The sequence below is a fragment of the Protobothrops mucrosquamatus genome, unplaced genomic scaffold (assembly GCF_001527695.2).
Source record: "Protobothrops mucrosquamatus isolate PMUCROS unplaced genomic scaffold, P.Mucros_1.0 scaffold212, whole genome shotgun sequence".
NCBI lineage: Eukaryota > Metazoa > Chordata > Lepidosauria > Squamata > Viperidae > Protobothrops > Protobothrops mucrosquamatus.
The window spans coordinates 725812-741503 of NW_015386566.1; the positions used below are offsets into that span (position 1 = coordinate 725812).

General features: G+C 40.7%; 1 protein-coding gene across 1 annotated transcript in view; it reads left to right on the forward strand.

Annotated features, from left to right (window-relative positions):
- The window catches only part of LOC107285772 (prolyl 3-hydroxylase 3), a 43978-nt gene extending 31386 nt beyond the window's left edge, over positions 1-12592 (forward strand). The window contains exons 13-17 of the mRNA XM_029283754.1: positions 1540-1690; positions 4127-4244; positions 10532-10607; positions 10913-11053; positions 11728-12592. Of these exons, the coding sequence (XP_029139587.1) occupies positions 1540-1690; positions 4127-4244; positions 10532-10607; positions 10913-11053; positions 11728-11946 (705 nt within the window). The 3' untranslated portion in view covers positions 11947-12592. The remainder of the gene's footprint in view (positions 1-1539; positions 1691-4126; positions 4245-10531; positions 10608-10912; positions 11054-11727) is intronic.
- Positions 12593-15692: the final 3100 nt, after the last annotated feature.

The following is a 15692-nucleotide window of genomic DNA, read 5'->3' on the forward strand; positions in this document are numbered from 1 at the left end:
TGTTTCCAGAGTCCATATCGTTCATCCTTTACCTCGGAAGATCTCAAGATCAGCCTGCAGCTAGAGCAGTCTTTCTGGTCCTTCCCTCCAAAAGATGCATTTTCCCTCTAATCCCAGCTCAAGATTTTCCATCTGGACAATGCATGCTGCAGGAAGGAGGAGGAGGAGGAGGAGGAGGAGGAGGAGGAGGAGGAGGAGGAGGAAGGTTGAAATGACCTGGTTGGGGGTGATTATCTGCTCAACCCTAATTGGCCCAACAAGTCTGCTGTGAAACCACCCCTTTCTGTCTGTCCTCTGGGTTTTCTACCAATTTTGCAGTCCTGGTTTGCCTAAAGAGAGACCCGGAGAACAATTACTACCTTTGCTCCCAAGAGTGAATTATTATGCATCTCTAAGTCTGAATGCATTTGGAAAAGACCCTGATGTTGGGAAAGGTTGAAGGCAAAAAGAAAGGGCAAGACAGCTGAGGATAAGATGGCTAAATAATGTCATTGATGCAATTAACATGAATTTCAGCAAACTTTGGGAGACAGCGGGGGGCCGGGGGGGCTGGCATACTATGGTCCACGGGGTCACAAAGAGGCAGACACAACTTAGTGACTAAACAACAAAAAATCTGCATGCATTCATTTTATGTTAGTGTGTACCAGGCCAGGTAGCCATTTTTTTCCAAAGAATGATGAAATAAAATAATTTAAAGGCATTTTATGACCATTGATGGAATCTTAATTCTCATTTTTTTGAAAAAAAAAATGTACATTTATATTTAATATCACTTATCAAGGAAGGGACCTAGGTTTTTTTTGTCTCTCTATTTACTGATAACTTGTAAAATAAATACACAATTAACTGACAGTCTAGGGCAGTGGTGGCAAACCTATGGCACGCGTGCCAGAGGTGGCACTCATAGCCCTCTCTGTGGGCACGTGCGCCGTCGCCCCAGCCCTGCCTCCCCCCATAGCCCCCTCCTCATCAGCAGCCCCCCCAGAGGAGAGTCGCCCCCAGGCGTGGAGCAGTGCAGCCAAGCAAATGGCAGCTGGGCAGCAGGGACAACACTCCGCCCTTGCTCCCCGTCGCGCGCAGATGATGCAGGGCATGGGTGGAGGGCATGGCCACCATGGCACTGCAGGGCCGCCTGAGCGATCTGCGGCAGGCCGTGGAGGTGGTGGGTGGCCCGGCAGGTGGGGCGGGGAGGGGGTGGAGCAGGTGGGGCGGGGCGATGGGGGCAGGGGCGGGGCAGGTTTTGGGCACTCAGTCTCTAAAATGTTCACCATCACTGGTCTAGGGCTATAAGAAAATTGTCACCATCTGACTTGCCTCTCTGACTTGATGTAAGAGAAGCCATGTCTTCCACCCTACTTTGTTAAGAATATTTATAATGGGTCTGTCATGGTTCTGATAGACGAGACCAGTAGAAATAAGAACTCCAAGGCTGTCAACTTTCAAACGAACGTGGCTGGGTCTTTATCAGTTTTCTTTTTGATCTTCCTGAAATTTAATAGAAATTAAGTATTGCACTGATTTGTTTTTCTCTTATAGCTGGCTGAGGAGAGTAGTATGAACTGGAAAGATATTAAACTTCTCCTGCAAGCCAGTGAGAAATCCCAGAAAATTGTGGAATCCTATTTTACCCCTGGGAAAAATCTCTATTTTTCTTTCACACACCTTGTGTGTCGCACAGCTGCAGACGGTAAGGAACTCTTAAGTACTTTCTTGAGACTTGCAATGTAAGAGCTTCATGTTTATAATGAGAATTTGTAATGCATCTCATTCTAATCTGTAACATGGTATTGCTGGTAAATTTATTGTAAAAATTATCTATGTCAATTGAAGAAATAAGAAAGAAAAATAATGTAGTCTCTTCATATGGAATGGGTAGGAAACATAGGTTTGGTTATATAACTTTGGCAAATGCATATTTATTGATAAAGCAGTGAATATCAGAACCAAAAACATTTCTAAGGATATTCAAAAAATGCAACTTTCTCATGCTTTAGTTCATGAATAAAATTTCAAATATGAATTCTGATTTTGAGCTGAAAATTAAAAATCCACTGTTTTATGACATAAAGATTATGATTTGATTTTAAAGCATATATCAAACTCACATCCACTAAATCACGGGGGTCAAACTCGATCATGTCACATGACGTATCGTAAGGTATCGCAACATTTTTTGCCTTTGCGGAGCCAGGGTGGGTGTGGCCTGCGCATGATGCATCCAGCCCATGGGCCACCAGTTTGACACCCCTGCACTAAACACACCTTTTTCAATCCAGGAAGAGAAACTCATACATATATAAAGTAGTCTTGCATTGTCATTGTGGGCTGTGCTCTAGATTGGCTCCCATTTATTTATTTGGCACTACAATGTCTGCATATTTGACAACTGTGGTTATTCTTAATAGGCATATTCATGAATTCAGTACAATACAGGCTGTGCTGATGAAAATGTGCTACGTATAATTATGTATAACATTGTAATTGCAACAGAAATTGGTAAAGAATGTATGGTCATATATATTTTACCCTTTGAATTTATAGGATGCGTGCCTGATAGAGACTATAGTTTAGTTTCACAATTGCAGGGGAAGTAAAAATGTTATGGTGCCATTTCATATTTTCATTTTTAGAAGTTTAAAATCTGCTAATTGTACATATACATGTGTACCGGTGAAGGAAGGCAGGTTTAAAAATATAGTGTGGTCAATGAGAATGATGCTTCCCAAAACATACACAGTGAAAACTAGTCTCCATTAAAACAATGTTAAGAAAACTGTGGATTTTCTGCCATCAAATCCTGAGATCAAAGGAAAGTATAGAAGAAAGAATTGCTAAACTAATCCTCCATCTTGAAAACACTAAATCCACCACAATGAAATACTCAAGAGCCGTGGTGGCGCTGTGGACAGAATGCAGTATTGCAGGCTAATTCGGCTGACTGCCAGCAGTTCGATTCTGAACTGCTCAAGGTTGACTCAGCCTTCCATCCTTCCAAGATCGGTAAAATGAAGACCCAGATTGTTGGGGCCAATAGGCTGACTCTGTAAACTGCTTAAAGAGGGCTATAAACAGTGGTGGGATTCAGCCAAGTTCGCACCAGTTCAGCAGAACCGGTAGCTAATTTTTTGTTGCCCATGCCCAGAATGGACTTCCAGAAGCGGCATCCACACAGAGAACTGGTTATTCACATATTTGAATCCCACCACTGGCTGTAAAGTACTATAAAGCAGTATATACAGTAAGTCGAAGTGCTATTGCTATTGCTAATAAACTAAAACATGGCTACTGAGAGAGAGAGAGAGAGAGAGAGAGAGAGAGAGAGAGAGAGAGAGAGAGAGAGAGAGAGAGAGAGAGATGGAATAGCAGGAGAGAAATAGCTTTAGCAAAACAAGTGGGGGGATGTATTGTCTGCTATATGTGTAGGTCAGATAAAGCAGTACTATGATAAGCTGGGTCTCTGCTTGAACCTGGGATTTTGCTAAGTCTCCTAAGTTATCCCTGCTGATATATATTGAGAGGAATTTTACTGGAGGAGAAATGGATAGCAATATATATTTTTTAAAAGTCTCATGCCAGAATTATATCAGGCCTACCCAGATGTGTTTCTTCAGAAAATAAAGACAGTCCTTAACTGATGGCCCCAGTTGGGACCAGTATTTCCATTGCTAACAAGGCAGTTGTTAACTGAGTCACACCCAATTTTATGACCTTTATTGCCATAGTTAAGCAAATCACTACAGTTGATTACGTGAATTACTCGGTTGTTAAGTGAATCCAGCTTTCCCCATTGACTTTATGAGAAATCGGCTGGGAGGTCATAAATGATGATAACCCTGGGAAGTTGCATAAACACAGGCTGGTTGTCAAGTGCCTGAATTTTGATCATGTGACTGCGGGGAGGCTGCAATGGTTATAAGTGTACAGGCCAGTCATAAGGCATTTTTTTCAGTGCTATAGTAACTTTGAACAGTCACTAAATGAATGGCTGTAAGTCAAGGACCACCAATATTATGTACTGTAAATTCTGGAGTTGTAATTGGTCTTTGGGTTTCTTTTGCCTATTGAGCAATAAAATGTTGGTCAAGGGAACAAAACAGTTACGACTTTTGTGATTCCTCCTTAGGAGAACAGGAAAGTCGCATGGATCTCAGCCATCCAGTCCATGCTGATAATTGCCTCTTGGACCCGGAAGGAAACACTTGCTGGAGAGAACCCCCTGCCTACATACACAGAGACTATAGGTAATAGTTTCAGAGTGAAAACTGATAATACTGTATGTCTCATGCTGAGCATGCCGTACTTAAATTATTCAGATACACATTTCATTTATTTCTTTATAATTAAAGGTGGTAAATTTTAAACAGATTGCAAACCACATTCAGCAATTTGGAAGGAAGGGAGTTTATGTTGATTGGTTGATGTGACCAATATGCCACTGAAACTGTTTAAGCTTCCAGCAGTTTATAATAATGTTGTAGTCATTAGCAGTTGCTTGGATACCAAAGTTAAGAAATTTGTATTTCTTTCATTTCAAAATCATTTGAAGGACCCTCTTTTCTCAGTTAACATCTACCTGGTCCACCAAAATGGGAAGTCAGGACAAGTTGCAGGTCCCATCTACTAAGGAAATACATCTGTTGAGACCCTAGAAAGAGTACAGAGAAGAGCAACAAAGATGATTAGGGGACTGGAGGTTAAAACATATAAGGAAAGGTTGATGGAATTGGGTATGTCTAGTTTAATGAAGAGAAGGACGAGGGGGGACATGATAGCAGTGTTCCAATATCTCAGGGGCTGCCACAGAGAAGAGGGAGTCAAGCTATTCTCCAAAGCACCTGAGGGCAGGACAAGAAGCAACGGGTGGAAACTAATCAAGGAGAGAAGCAACCTAGAACTAAGGAGAAACTTCCTGACAGTTAGAACAATTAACCAGTGGAACAACCTGCCTCCAGAAGCGGTGAGTGCTCCAACACTGGAAATTTTTAAGAAGAAACTGGACAGCCATTTGTCCGAAATGGTATAGGGTTACCTGCCTGAGCAGGGGGTTAGACTTGATGACCTCCAAGGTCCCTTCCAAATTATTATTATTATTATTATTATTATTATTATTATTATTATTATTATTATTATTATTATTATTATTATTATTATTATTATTATTATTATTATTATTATTATTATTATTATTATTATCATCTGGTGGGACCAAGAAAAAGGGCCTTCTCCATACTGGCTCTCTCCTTGTTGAACATCATCCTTATGGAGATAGGATTGGCCCCACCCTTGTTATATTTCTGAAAGGTCCTGGAGGTTCTGTCAGCAGGCTTGGGTTTATTAGAATTGTAGCTTTTTATTGTTCTGAATTCGCCATGTGTAAGTTGGGTAGCCATATAAATTTGTTTAATAAATAAATAAATATTTATCAATATTATATGCTGCTGCTTTTAAAAGGAACTTGTTTTGGGATGGAAATAGTGTAATTATGCTTATAAAGTAGCACAATTGCCATCATCTTGACCTGAGAAACATACCCCAAAATAACACAGTGAAATCCAACCAAGTCCAATTCTTTAATGCAGGGGTCTCCAACCTGGGCAACTTTAAAGTTGTGGACTTCAACTTCCAGAATTCCTCAGCCAAACCCTTGCAAATTTAATGTATTTGCTTACACCTAGTAGACAGAATCTTGCCAGTCTAAAGCTTTAAACCTTCTAACCAGTGGTGGGATTCAGCTGGTTCGCACCACTTCGGCAGAACCAGTAGCTAATTTTTTGTTGCCCAGGCCCAGAACGGACTTCCGGAAGTGGCATCCACACAGAGAACAGGTTGTTCACATATTTGAATCCCACCACTGCTTCTAACCTATGCTGGAAGCTATTAGGGCAATGTTTCTCTAACTTGGCAACTTTAAGCTCTGTGAATTTCAAGTCCCAGAATCCCCCAGCCAGCCAGGAAAATTCTAGGAATTGAAGTCTGTACAGCTTAAAGTTGCCGAGGTTGAGAAACACTGTTCTAGAGTGTGGCTACCCTGAACCTCTTTCTCCCTCCCCCACCCAGTTCAGAACGACAGTTTTTTTATTTTGGATCTCTCTCTGGAATGTATTGCCTCCTTCCTGGAAAAACCACAGTGCTCTTGCCGAGACTCCCCCTTCTCCTCCTCCAAGTACACCTTCCATGACAGTTGCCTCTTTCATTGCAGACATTGGTATGATGTCACTTATCGTTATAGTCAAGAATCTACTTGCTGCTGTTCTGCACAGTTTCTTCCACCATAAGAAGTTTCTCCTTTTCCTTGTTAGCATCTAGAAGAGCTGGGCAGGAGACATTACAGGGTTGAAAACCCAGTCTGAATGTGCAAAGGGTTGTATTGACATGTTTTTCACTGCTTTTTTTGTCTTTTTATTTATCATGATAAAACTGTTAAAGAAAGATAGAAACATTTCAAAATGTTGTGAGTGCTCCATCACTGGAGGTTTTTAAGAAGAGATTGGACAGCCATTTGTCCAGAATGGTATAGGGACTCCTGTTTGAGCAGGGGTTGGACTAGAAGACCTCCAAGGTCCCTTCCAACTCTTATTCTGCTTTGTGCTGGGCAGTGCTAGTGCTTTGGTTCCAACAGCTATTACCATTTCTTCATGCTGCCATCTAGTGTCCAAAGGCAGTAGAGCACCTTTGTAGTCTTGCTTTGCCTTCTCAATAGAGAATGTTGATCGGTGAATACTTCATTTGACCATTCCTACACAGCTTTGAAAAGAAGTCTTCTGATATGAAGCTAATATGTAGATTATTTACATCGTTCCTTTTCTTATCAATTAATTAAATAATTAATAAGTACAAATTAATTTATTGCAAATCCAGCAAAAGAAAAGGTTTGACCTTTTTTCCATATCAAGCAATTTACAGAAAGAAGAGCCCCCGAAACAGAATTTACGCCAAAATTAAACCAATCTTTTACAGAACTTAGAAGTACACCTTGTATGTGTCTCTCCACCAACCTTGCATAAACTGCTGCCCTCTAATCTTGTAGGAATGGTGGCACATACTGGGACTTACAGTCCTAAAATGGTTAGACCAAACACTTGGACCCAAATAAAATTGAAAACCAAAAAACATTTCTTCCTTCAAAGGGTGCACAATTTCATAGATTGTGTGCAATTTTATAAAGCTATAGTCAGTGGTGGGATTCAGCCAGTTCGCACCACTTTGGCAGAACCAGTAGCTAATTTTTTGTTGCCCAGGCCCAGAATGGACTTCCGGAAGCAGCATCCACACAGAGAACCGGTTGTTCACATATTTGAATCCCACCACTGGCTAAAGTATAACACTTGACCAATATATTTGAAGTATTTTTTTTTCTGGCTTACGGTATTTTAAAGTATCTCTCTGTGTTTTGTTTTTTTTAAAGGTAACCATTTTTAGTAAAAAAAAAAAAAAATAGGTGTTTTAACAAAAAGAATGTTGTGGGTTCTTAAAAGGCATGCCAAATTTTTGTTGCATAAATTCATATTATAATAACTTTGTGTCACAAAAATCTATGTATTTTAACTGTACATTATAATCCAATAGTGAAAAAAATTATCTAATAGTGTGATTTATCCAAGAAGAGAGATTTTCTGTTCCATATCATTTCTGGCTTTTAATAGGAAGAATTCAATACCTGGTCTCACCTTCTTTCTTTCTTTCTTTCTTTCTTTCTTTCTTTCTTTCTTTCTTTCTTTCTTTCTCTTTCTTTCTTTCTTTCTTTCTTTCTTTCTTTTTTCTTTCTATTGGAATAGAAAGGGAAGCAGATGCCATAAATTCAACTGAGGTTCATTGACCATTCTTAAATTGGAGCCATGGGGTAGGAAAGTGTCTGCTTCACTATCTAATGACAATTTCAGTATTTTTAAATTAAATTCTGAGCCAAATATTAGCTGTACATATTGTTTTGCTCACTTAACAACCGCCTTGCTTAGCAATAGAAATTCTAGTCCCAATTGTGGTCAAAATTTGAACAGTTCTGTATTTGTTGTTAATTGCAAAGTCGTGTCCGACCCATGGCGACCCCATGGACAACGTTCCTCCAGGCTTTCCTGTCCTCTACCATCTTCTGGAGTCCATTTAAGCTCACGCCTACTGCTTCAGTGACTCCATCCAGCCATCTCATTCTCTGTCGTCCCCTTTTTCTATTGCTCTCAATCTTTCCCAGCATCAGGCCCTTTTCCAGTGAGTCCTTCCTTCTCATTAGGTGGCCAAAGTATTTCAGTTTCTGTATAGAGAAATAGGGCAATAGAAGAAGGGGACGACAGAGAATGAGGTGGCTGGATGGAGTCACTGAAGCAGTAGGCGTGAGCTTAAATGGACTCCAGAAGATGGTGGAGGACAGGAAGGCCTGGAGCAGTGGTTCTCAACCTTCCTAATGCCGTGACCCTTTAATATAGTTCCTCATATTCCTGACTGTTGTAATCAGTGCAAATATTATTCCCCTTAGTAGGAATAACTCAGTCATAATGACTCTAATCAGCAAGTGTGTGGGTGTTTCGTATTGCTTTGCTCTTACATGCTTTAGTCATGTGGGACTGGAGTGATATTCTTCACCCCTCCCTCCAAATTTAGTTATTCTGAGGAGGCTTATAGTAGCCTTGTTCGCCTCCTCGTGAACCTTATATTGTCTTTTCAAAATAGAATTCTAGAATTCCAAAATATTCTGAGCTTTTCTTCGTGACATTTGTTTCTATCTTACTCACCCAGGCTAAAAGAAACACTGCTTTGTGCATATATCAGCTGACAATCTACCGAGCAAACAATTCTTTTATCATGGAATTCATTAAACTAGCAAAAGAAAAGAACTGAATTGCTGCCGTGTATTTTTCTTCTTAGTCTGAAACTACAAAGAGACCTCTTGCTTGCCATTCTTAGTTTTATAATTAGAGTAGAAGTGTACAGTGGCACTTTTTCCACGCTCAAGAGAGGAACAAGTTTAAGATTGGTATCACCCTTGTGTATTCTTAATCAAACTATCTGCTCATTGGAAACTGAGCCGATTAACTCTGCAAATTAATTTGGCTTCTGTGTAAGAAGGGACGGCTGTGTCTGTTGTTTTAGAGCCCTTCCTCTGGATTAGAGCTGCTGGGCAAGAGATGCATCCTGTTGGTAGTAACGTCTGCCTGGCCCTGCTCTGGGATTCCTATTGACTTGATGGTTCATTCTCCCTCTTCTTCCTCATCCCAGGTAGTTTTGTTCCTCCCATACTAATGGCTGATTTCTTTTTTTCCTCCCTCTTTTTCTCAACATAAGCAGCTAATACACCAAAGTGAAGAGCACAGCTGGGACTGCCTCTTGTTTCTGGTGCTCTCTAATTGGCTAGCTAAAGGACAACTTGGGAATCCCTGCCAGATGCTGCACAGCAGCATGAAAATATGTGGATGGAAGCTATTGGCTGTGTGGAGAGGATCTGGGAATGAAAATGATTATGTCTTCTGATGCGTGCTTTAATTAACGTATGCGGCTACTGCTGAGGAAGAGAACAGTGTAAGGCATGGCAGCAATCGATTTCTGCAGTCATTGACTGAGAGTGGATCAGTTCCACATTGCTGTTGGTTCTCCTCCAGAAGCTGATATGCTTGGAGTATTTTGAATTTTTGAATTCTGGTTTTAATTTTTTTATTATTTTTTTAAAAAGCTGTTTCTGCAAATGGAAGAAGAACTTCAGACCTGTTCAAAATGAACCTACGCTCATTTGCTCACAGTGTTTTGATTGAGAGAATGAGGAAGAGAGAAAGAGAGAGAGATTGGGTAGCACCCTGTGAAAGCTTAGGAGAGTAAAAGGAAAATCCTTGGAGAAATGTGACATGATAGGAAGGTAGGAAGAACAGCATATATTCTTTTTCTTCCGATGTAAGGTATTTCATTGAGTATGCTTTCTTGTTAAGCATCCAGGTTTAAATTAGTCCCCCATATTAATGCCTGCTGGTACAGATAATACATAATGGATATTTTTTGCAATAAAACATGTAACAGGAGTGGGTGGTATGGAAAATATTCATGCTGTAGTTCGGCAAATAACAAACAAGCAGTAAACATGAAATGTCAAAGACAGCTCACAGATAGACTAGCTTTGCTTTCAACTTACTGCTGACAACGAATGATGAGCACACACATAACACACACAGAGAGAACAGGAACAGAAAGTGGATCTGAGAGTTGCCACTGGCCTTGAATATAGATTAACCTTTTCTAATATCTTGGCATCCAGGCAGCATGGCTGGGATTTGTAGTGCAACGCAGTTGTAGGAGAACAGTTTGAAGAAGGCTGCTTCAGTCACATACATTTCCCTGAATAATATATTTGATCCTTATTAGAGACATCATGTTTTCCCAGGTGAACCTTCACATCTGCTCTAGCAACATCCCTTGTGGAAACGCTCTCCTAAAAGAATGTCAATCTCTGGCAATTTAAATACGAAGCTTGATTATTTAAGGTAAAGGAAGACTCGTGGAAAACTGCTCAGGTACCCTTACCTTTCTTTATTTTCTCATTTCTCCACAGTGCAATCCTTTACCTGAATGAAGACTTCCAAGGGGGGAATCTCTTCTTCACTGAGATGGATGCTGTAACCGTTACAGTGAGTCTGCCTCAAGCCTTGAACATGGGATTAGGAGAGAAGGAAGGACAACTGGAAACTGAATTCGCAGTATTTGTCCCTAACAAACTGAGCAATCAGGCAAATTCAGCCAAATTTTATGTTGGAAGATGCATGAACTTCTTCTGTACTGGGCTTGAGCAATTCTCTTCTTGTCTCCAAAATAAGAAAATGTTTTCCCATCTATAGTATAACTCAAAGTCATCGTATGAGCTTGAAAGAAGAGAATTCTATGGCAAGGAAGGGGAGAACTGTTGATTTATCATTTTCCCCTCTCTCTTTGGCAGGCTCAAGTGCGCCCTAAATGCGGGAGGCTGGTGGCCTTCAGCTCTGGTGAAGAGAATCCTCATGGTGTGTGGGCCGTGACCCGTGGGAGGCGCTGTGCTATCGCCCTCTGGTATACCCTTTCTCCAGAGCACGCGGAGCAGGTAACCAAGCAAGGAAGAGGGAGAAAGGGTTGAAAGGGACCCAAAGTCCATAGGCAAAATAAAAAAGTAAGGGCTGCCGATAAGGCTACAGTGAGGAAATGAAAGGAGAGAAGCATTGGATAAATTTCCAAGTGTCTTGACTTGAAGTTACATTGCTCCCCATAGAAATATTGAGAAAAGGTGATAGTAAGAAGGAGACCATCAAATGGTAAAGTGTTTTTCTATCAGGCTCCTCCTTACTTTTTCCACTTCCTATGTCAGTGGTGGTGAACCTCTGGCACGTGTGCCAGAGGTGGCACTCGGAGCCCTCTCTGTGGGCACAAGCACATGCACCCTCGCCCTAGCCCCAACTCCCCCCATGGCTGCCTCACCAGCAGGCCCCCCAGAGGAGAGTTGCCCACGGGCACAGCCCGTGCAGAGCAGCATAGCCAAGGACATGACAGCCAGGACAAGACTTCACCCTCATGCCCCATCACGTGCAGATGATGCTGCAGGGTGTAGGTGGAGGGCATGGCCGTCATGGCACTGCAGGACCACCTGGGTGATCTGCTGCAGTGGGCTGTGGAGGCAGTGGGTGGCCCTATGGGTGGGTGGGGTTGGGTGGTGGGGCGGTTTTTGGACACTCGGTCTCTAAAAGGTTTGCCATCACTGTCCTATGTTCTTTCTGGTTGTAGGAATGGAGCCAAGCAGAAAAGCTGATGAGACAGAAAGAGGCAGAACAGGAACAGTCATATAAAGAAGACACAGAAGACAACAATTCTGCACCTGACAGTCTGGATTCACCAGAGCCTCCTGCTCCAAAGGGAAGACCTAGATCCACAAGCCGAAAGATTAAATTGGACTCTAAGTCTGGGGTGAAGTCCAGGAGGCTGAGAGTCAGAGATGAATTCTGATCACATTCAGTGCAACCTGGTCCTTTGCAGCTGCTCTGAGTGACTTGTACAAGCAAGGCAGCCTGAGAACTTTTGCAACTCCTGAGTTAAAGAAGTCTACATTGCTTCTTTATGACACACAAAGTATGGATCAGAGAGTGATACTCCTGGACTTCATCTACTACTGAAACCCAAATATCGTGGTGTCCCAGTAAAGATGCCAAGCTTGTAAACTAATGTAATATTAATTTATGGCTAAAACAGACTGAGACACAAATCTTCTGTTCAGGTCAGCCATATTCACAGAGTCCATCAGTTCCTCTCCTTCAGAGGCTTCCATCTACAGTATAGACACAGTTAATACAGATCTATCTACGTTACAGGGCTCTTCTGAGGGGAACAGGGATAATATAACATGTACTTGGATTACTTTTAAAGTGCTATATTAATTTTAAATATCTTCCTTCGAGCTTTCACGATTGAAGGAATCAAAATTGGGGGAAAATAATATTCATTTGTGTGAGCTTTGGGATTGGATGCGTGAAAACAGACAAGCCATACTAGACATCTGGAATGCAAAAAGGGAAATGTACAGTTAAAGAATCTAGGGTGATCAGAATTCTTATCCAAAAAAGCACAGAAAAACATGTGAAATGTTAAGAAGCAGAATTACTATGAGTTCTTTGTTCAAGCAATGTATGCCAAAACAGATTGGTACTCAGGTTCCAGGTAGTCTAATAATGTGCTTTTTAAAAATCTTTTTTGTTAGCAGGTAGTATTCAGCACCCAATACTATATTCTCTCCCCCCCCCCCCCCCGCAATTGTCTGGGTTAGTAGAAAGTATAAATTACTAGCAGAAACACAGACTCCAGAAATTTACATGTATTTGCACTGCTCAGTTTTGGTTTTGGAAGTAGAGGTTTTTTTTTTCAAAAAAAAATTTTTTAAAGCCAGAAAGTAAGTAGAATGCAAGTGAAACTGAGTTCAAAGTAAATATTTTGAAAAGAGCAGCAGTGTAACTCTGGGAAGGTAATGGTTTGGATCAGAGATACAACAGGTTGAAGATGATACAGTAGTTTATCTTTTCCAGCTATTTTTTCTTTGCATTTTCCACTGACTTCTGAGATCAAAAACATGTGGCTGGCAACATAGCAGAGAATGAGGAATTGTGAAGATTGGCGGTAGAGATGGGGGGAAGAATAGGAAGAAGAGAGTTAAGGACCTCACGTCACTCCTGCCATTTTTCTATTATAATACTCCCTACCCTGCCATTTCAGGCAACTGGTGAACCAGTTCCCAGATCCTGGCTTGCTTTTGAACAGCTGGTCTCACTAGGTTTCAAAAGGAAAAGATCTGTAGGAACAAGAGTGAGGGGCAGAAAGTGGGGGGGGCGAAGCAAACCCATTGTATATTTGTTTAATTTATTTGCCACCCATCTCACCGTGGGGCTGTTAAGAACTATGGAATAGAAACACTGAACAACGATACCTGTAATGTAGGGACACCAGAGTACTGATCAGCAAAACTGTTTTAGAAAAAAGAGCTCACTCATTTCAGAAGCCACTGTAAATATTATGGGAAGAAAACTTATTTGGAGGCAACCTTCACCATCTTTGTCTCTCAAAGAGTATATCGGGATGATTTAGATAGTCTAAGTTCTCCAGCTAATCTGATAGATATTTGCTCCAAATGGCAAGCTTTTAAAAGGGTGTGTGTTTTTCCTTCAAGAATTTTGTTTCGCTGATAATAGGCAGTCTTTTAAGTCCAGGTTAGGCTGGACATGGCCATTAAATAGGTATCAACAGATAATGCTTTGAGCTGTTTAAAGAGCAAAAGGCAAAATCAACATCATGAGTAATAATAATCGAGTATAAAAGTAATTAAAATGTAGGTTAAAATATCTAGTAGATATAGAACATTGAATAGTTCTATCATTTGTAGTGAACTGAAATGGTTTGAAGGTTTTTCCTTGCTGTAATATATGCTTTTTGAAACACTACAAAAGCATTTAAAGATTGCAAAAACAATATAAATATATGGATCCCGCACACACTATTTTAACATTGAAAAACTGTTACAGGTAGTTTTTGAGTTATGATCATAATAGAGCCTTCCCATTACAGTTGTAAGTCATGACGGTCATAAATCAAGTCACCCACATGACCAACCTGATTTTGTGACCTTTTTTACGGTGGTTGTTAAGTGAGTAAATAGTTTGTTACAAGCTGGTTTTGCCAAAAAAAACAGAAGTAAGTGCCAGTTTTCAGCAAAACCATCGTAAAACAAGGTCAGGTGACTGCAGGATGCTACAAATGGCAGTTCATGTAGGCTGCTTGCCCAGCACCTGAAGTGTGGTCACATGACTGTGGGGGGGATGAAGGGAGGGAACTTAGAACATGAGTTGTAAGTACTCCCCAGCGAGGTCCATTGTAACTTTGAACAGTTGCTAAGCAATTGATCGTAAGTCAATTGCCTGTATTGGTCCCTGACAGTATAGATAATAGCTATGTTTCTGTAATGTGCTTAGTTACTGACCTGACCTGTTTTTTTAAGTTCAGAAAATATATCGAACACATAACATACAGTGGGGATTTCCCCCATTGTTTAGTTGAAGTTATCTCCACCCATGCTTGAATGGCAGGAAAACTGGACTATATTGGATTGGCTGTCCCTGTAGCCTATCCTGCTTCTATTGCTTCTGTTCCAGATGTTGCCCTCCCTCTGACTTCCCTCCAAAATGAAATACACCCAGGCCTCAGAGATTTAATCCATTTTCAAAGTTATCCATGGAATATATATATATATTATATTATATTATTTAAATTTATATACCGCCCTATCTCCCTTACGGGACTCAGGGTGGTGAACAGGCAATAATAAAAATCACAATAAATATTAAATAAAAAGCCTGCTCTAAAATACCCCATATAAAAACCCCTACCAAAACACAATCAAAACTACGCCAGGCCGGCCGCATGGAATAGATGGGTTTTCAAGGCTCGGCGAAAGAGGCGCAGGTCCGTAGTTGTACGAAATAAGGTGGAAAATACTGTGTCAAACCCAGAAGAGGTAAGGATGACTTATGACTCACTCAAACGGTTGGGACAAGAAGAAGGCAACATCAACGGAATACATTAGAAAAAAGATGTTGCCAGGTCATGTTTGTAGCATTTTTAGATACAAATGGAGAAAGACCCTAAGTCATATGAAAACTAGTCAAGGGTAAACTATCAGACTCCAATGGTAGGAACACAGATGCCAGGCTGGTGAATAAATTGTGGACTGTATTGTTCAACTACACACACCATAGAGGCTTATGCAGGAGTCCCTGGTACTTGAGGACATTTCAGTGCAATATGCAGCATTAACACAGACAAAAGAAAAGAACATTTTTACTTAAAAGAATTTAGGCTCCTGCTGTGGCAACCAAATCTTTATCTTCCTCTTTATGGCATGTTTTCACACATAACAATGTCCTGCATTGAATGTATAGTACAGATCAAATAAAATGCTTTTTTGGAATAATCCCCCACCAGCACTAGGAATAGGGAGATTAGGCTGAATATGAGCTGCAGATGTAGTCGTTCAAATTATTTCTCAAATAAATGGAAATGACTGGTAAAGTAGCTGACCTCACACATTATTATTGCTAATGAAATTTGCGATATTTTTGACTGACAATTTCCTTCGCAAACAAACTCGTGGAATTACATACATTACAGCTCCATATATCGCAGCTCAATCTCCTTTATGCATATGGCATTTT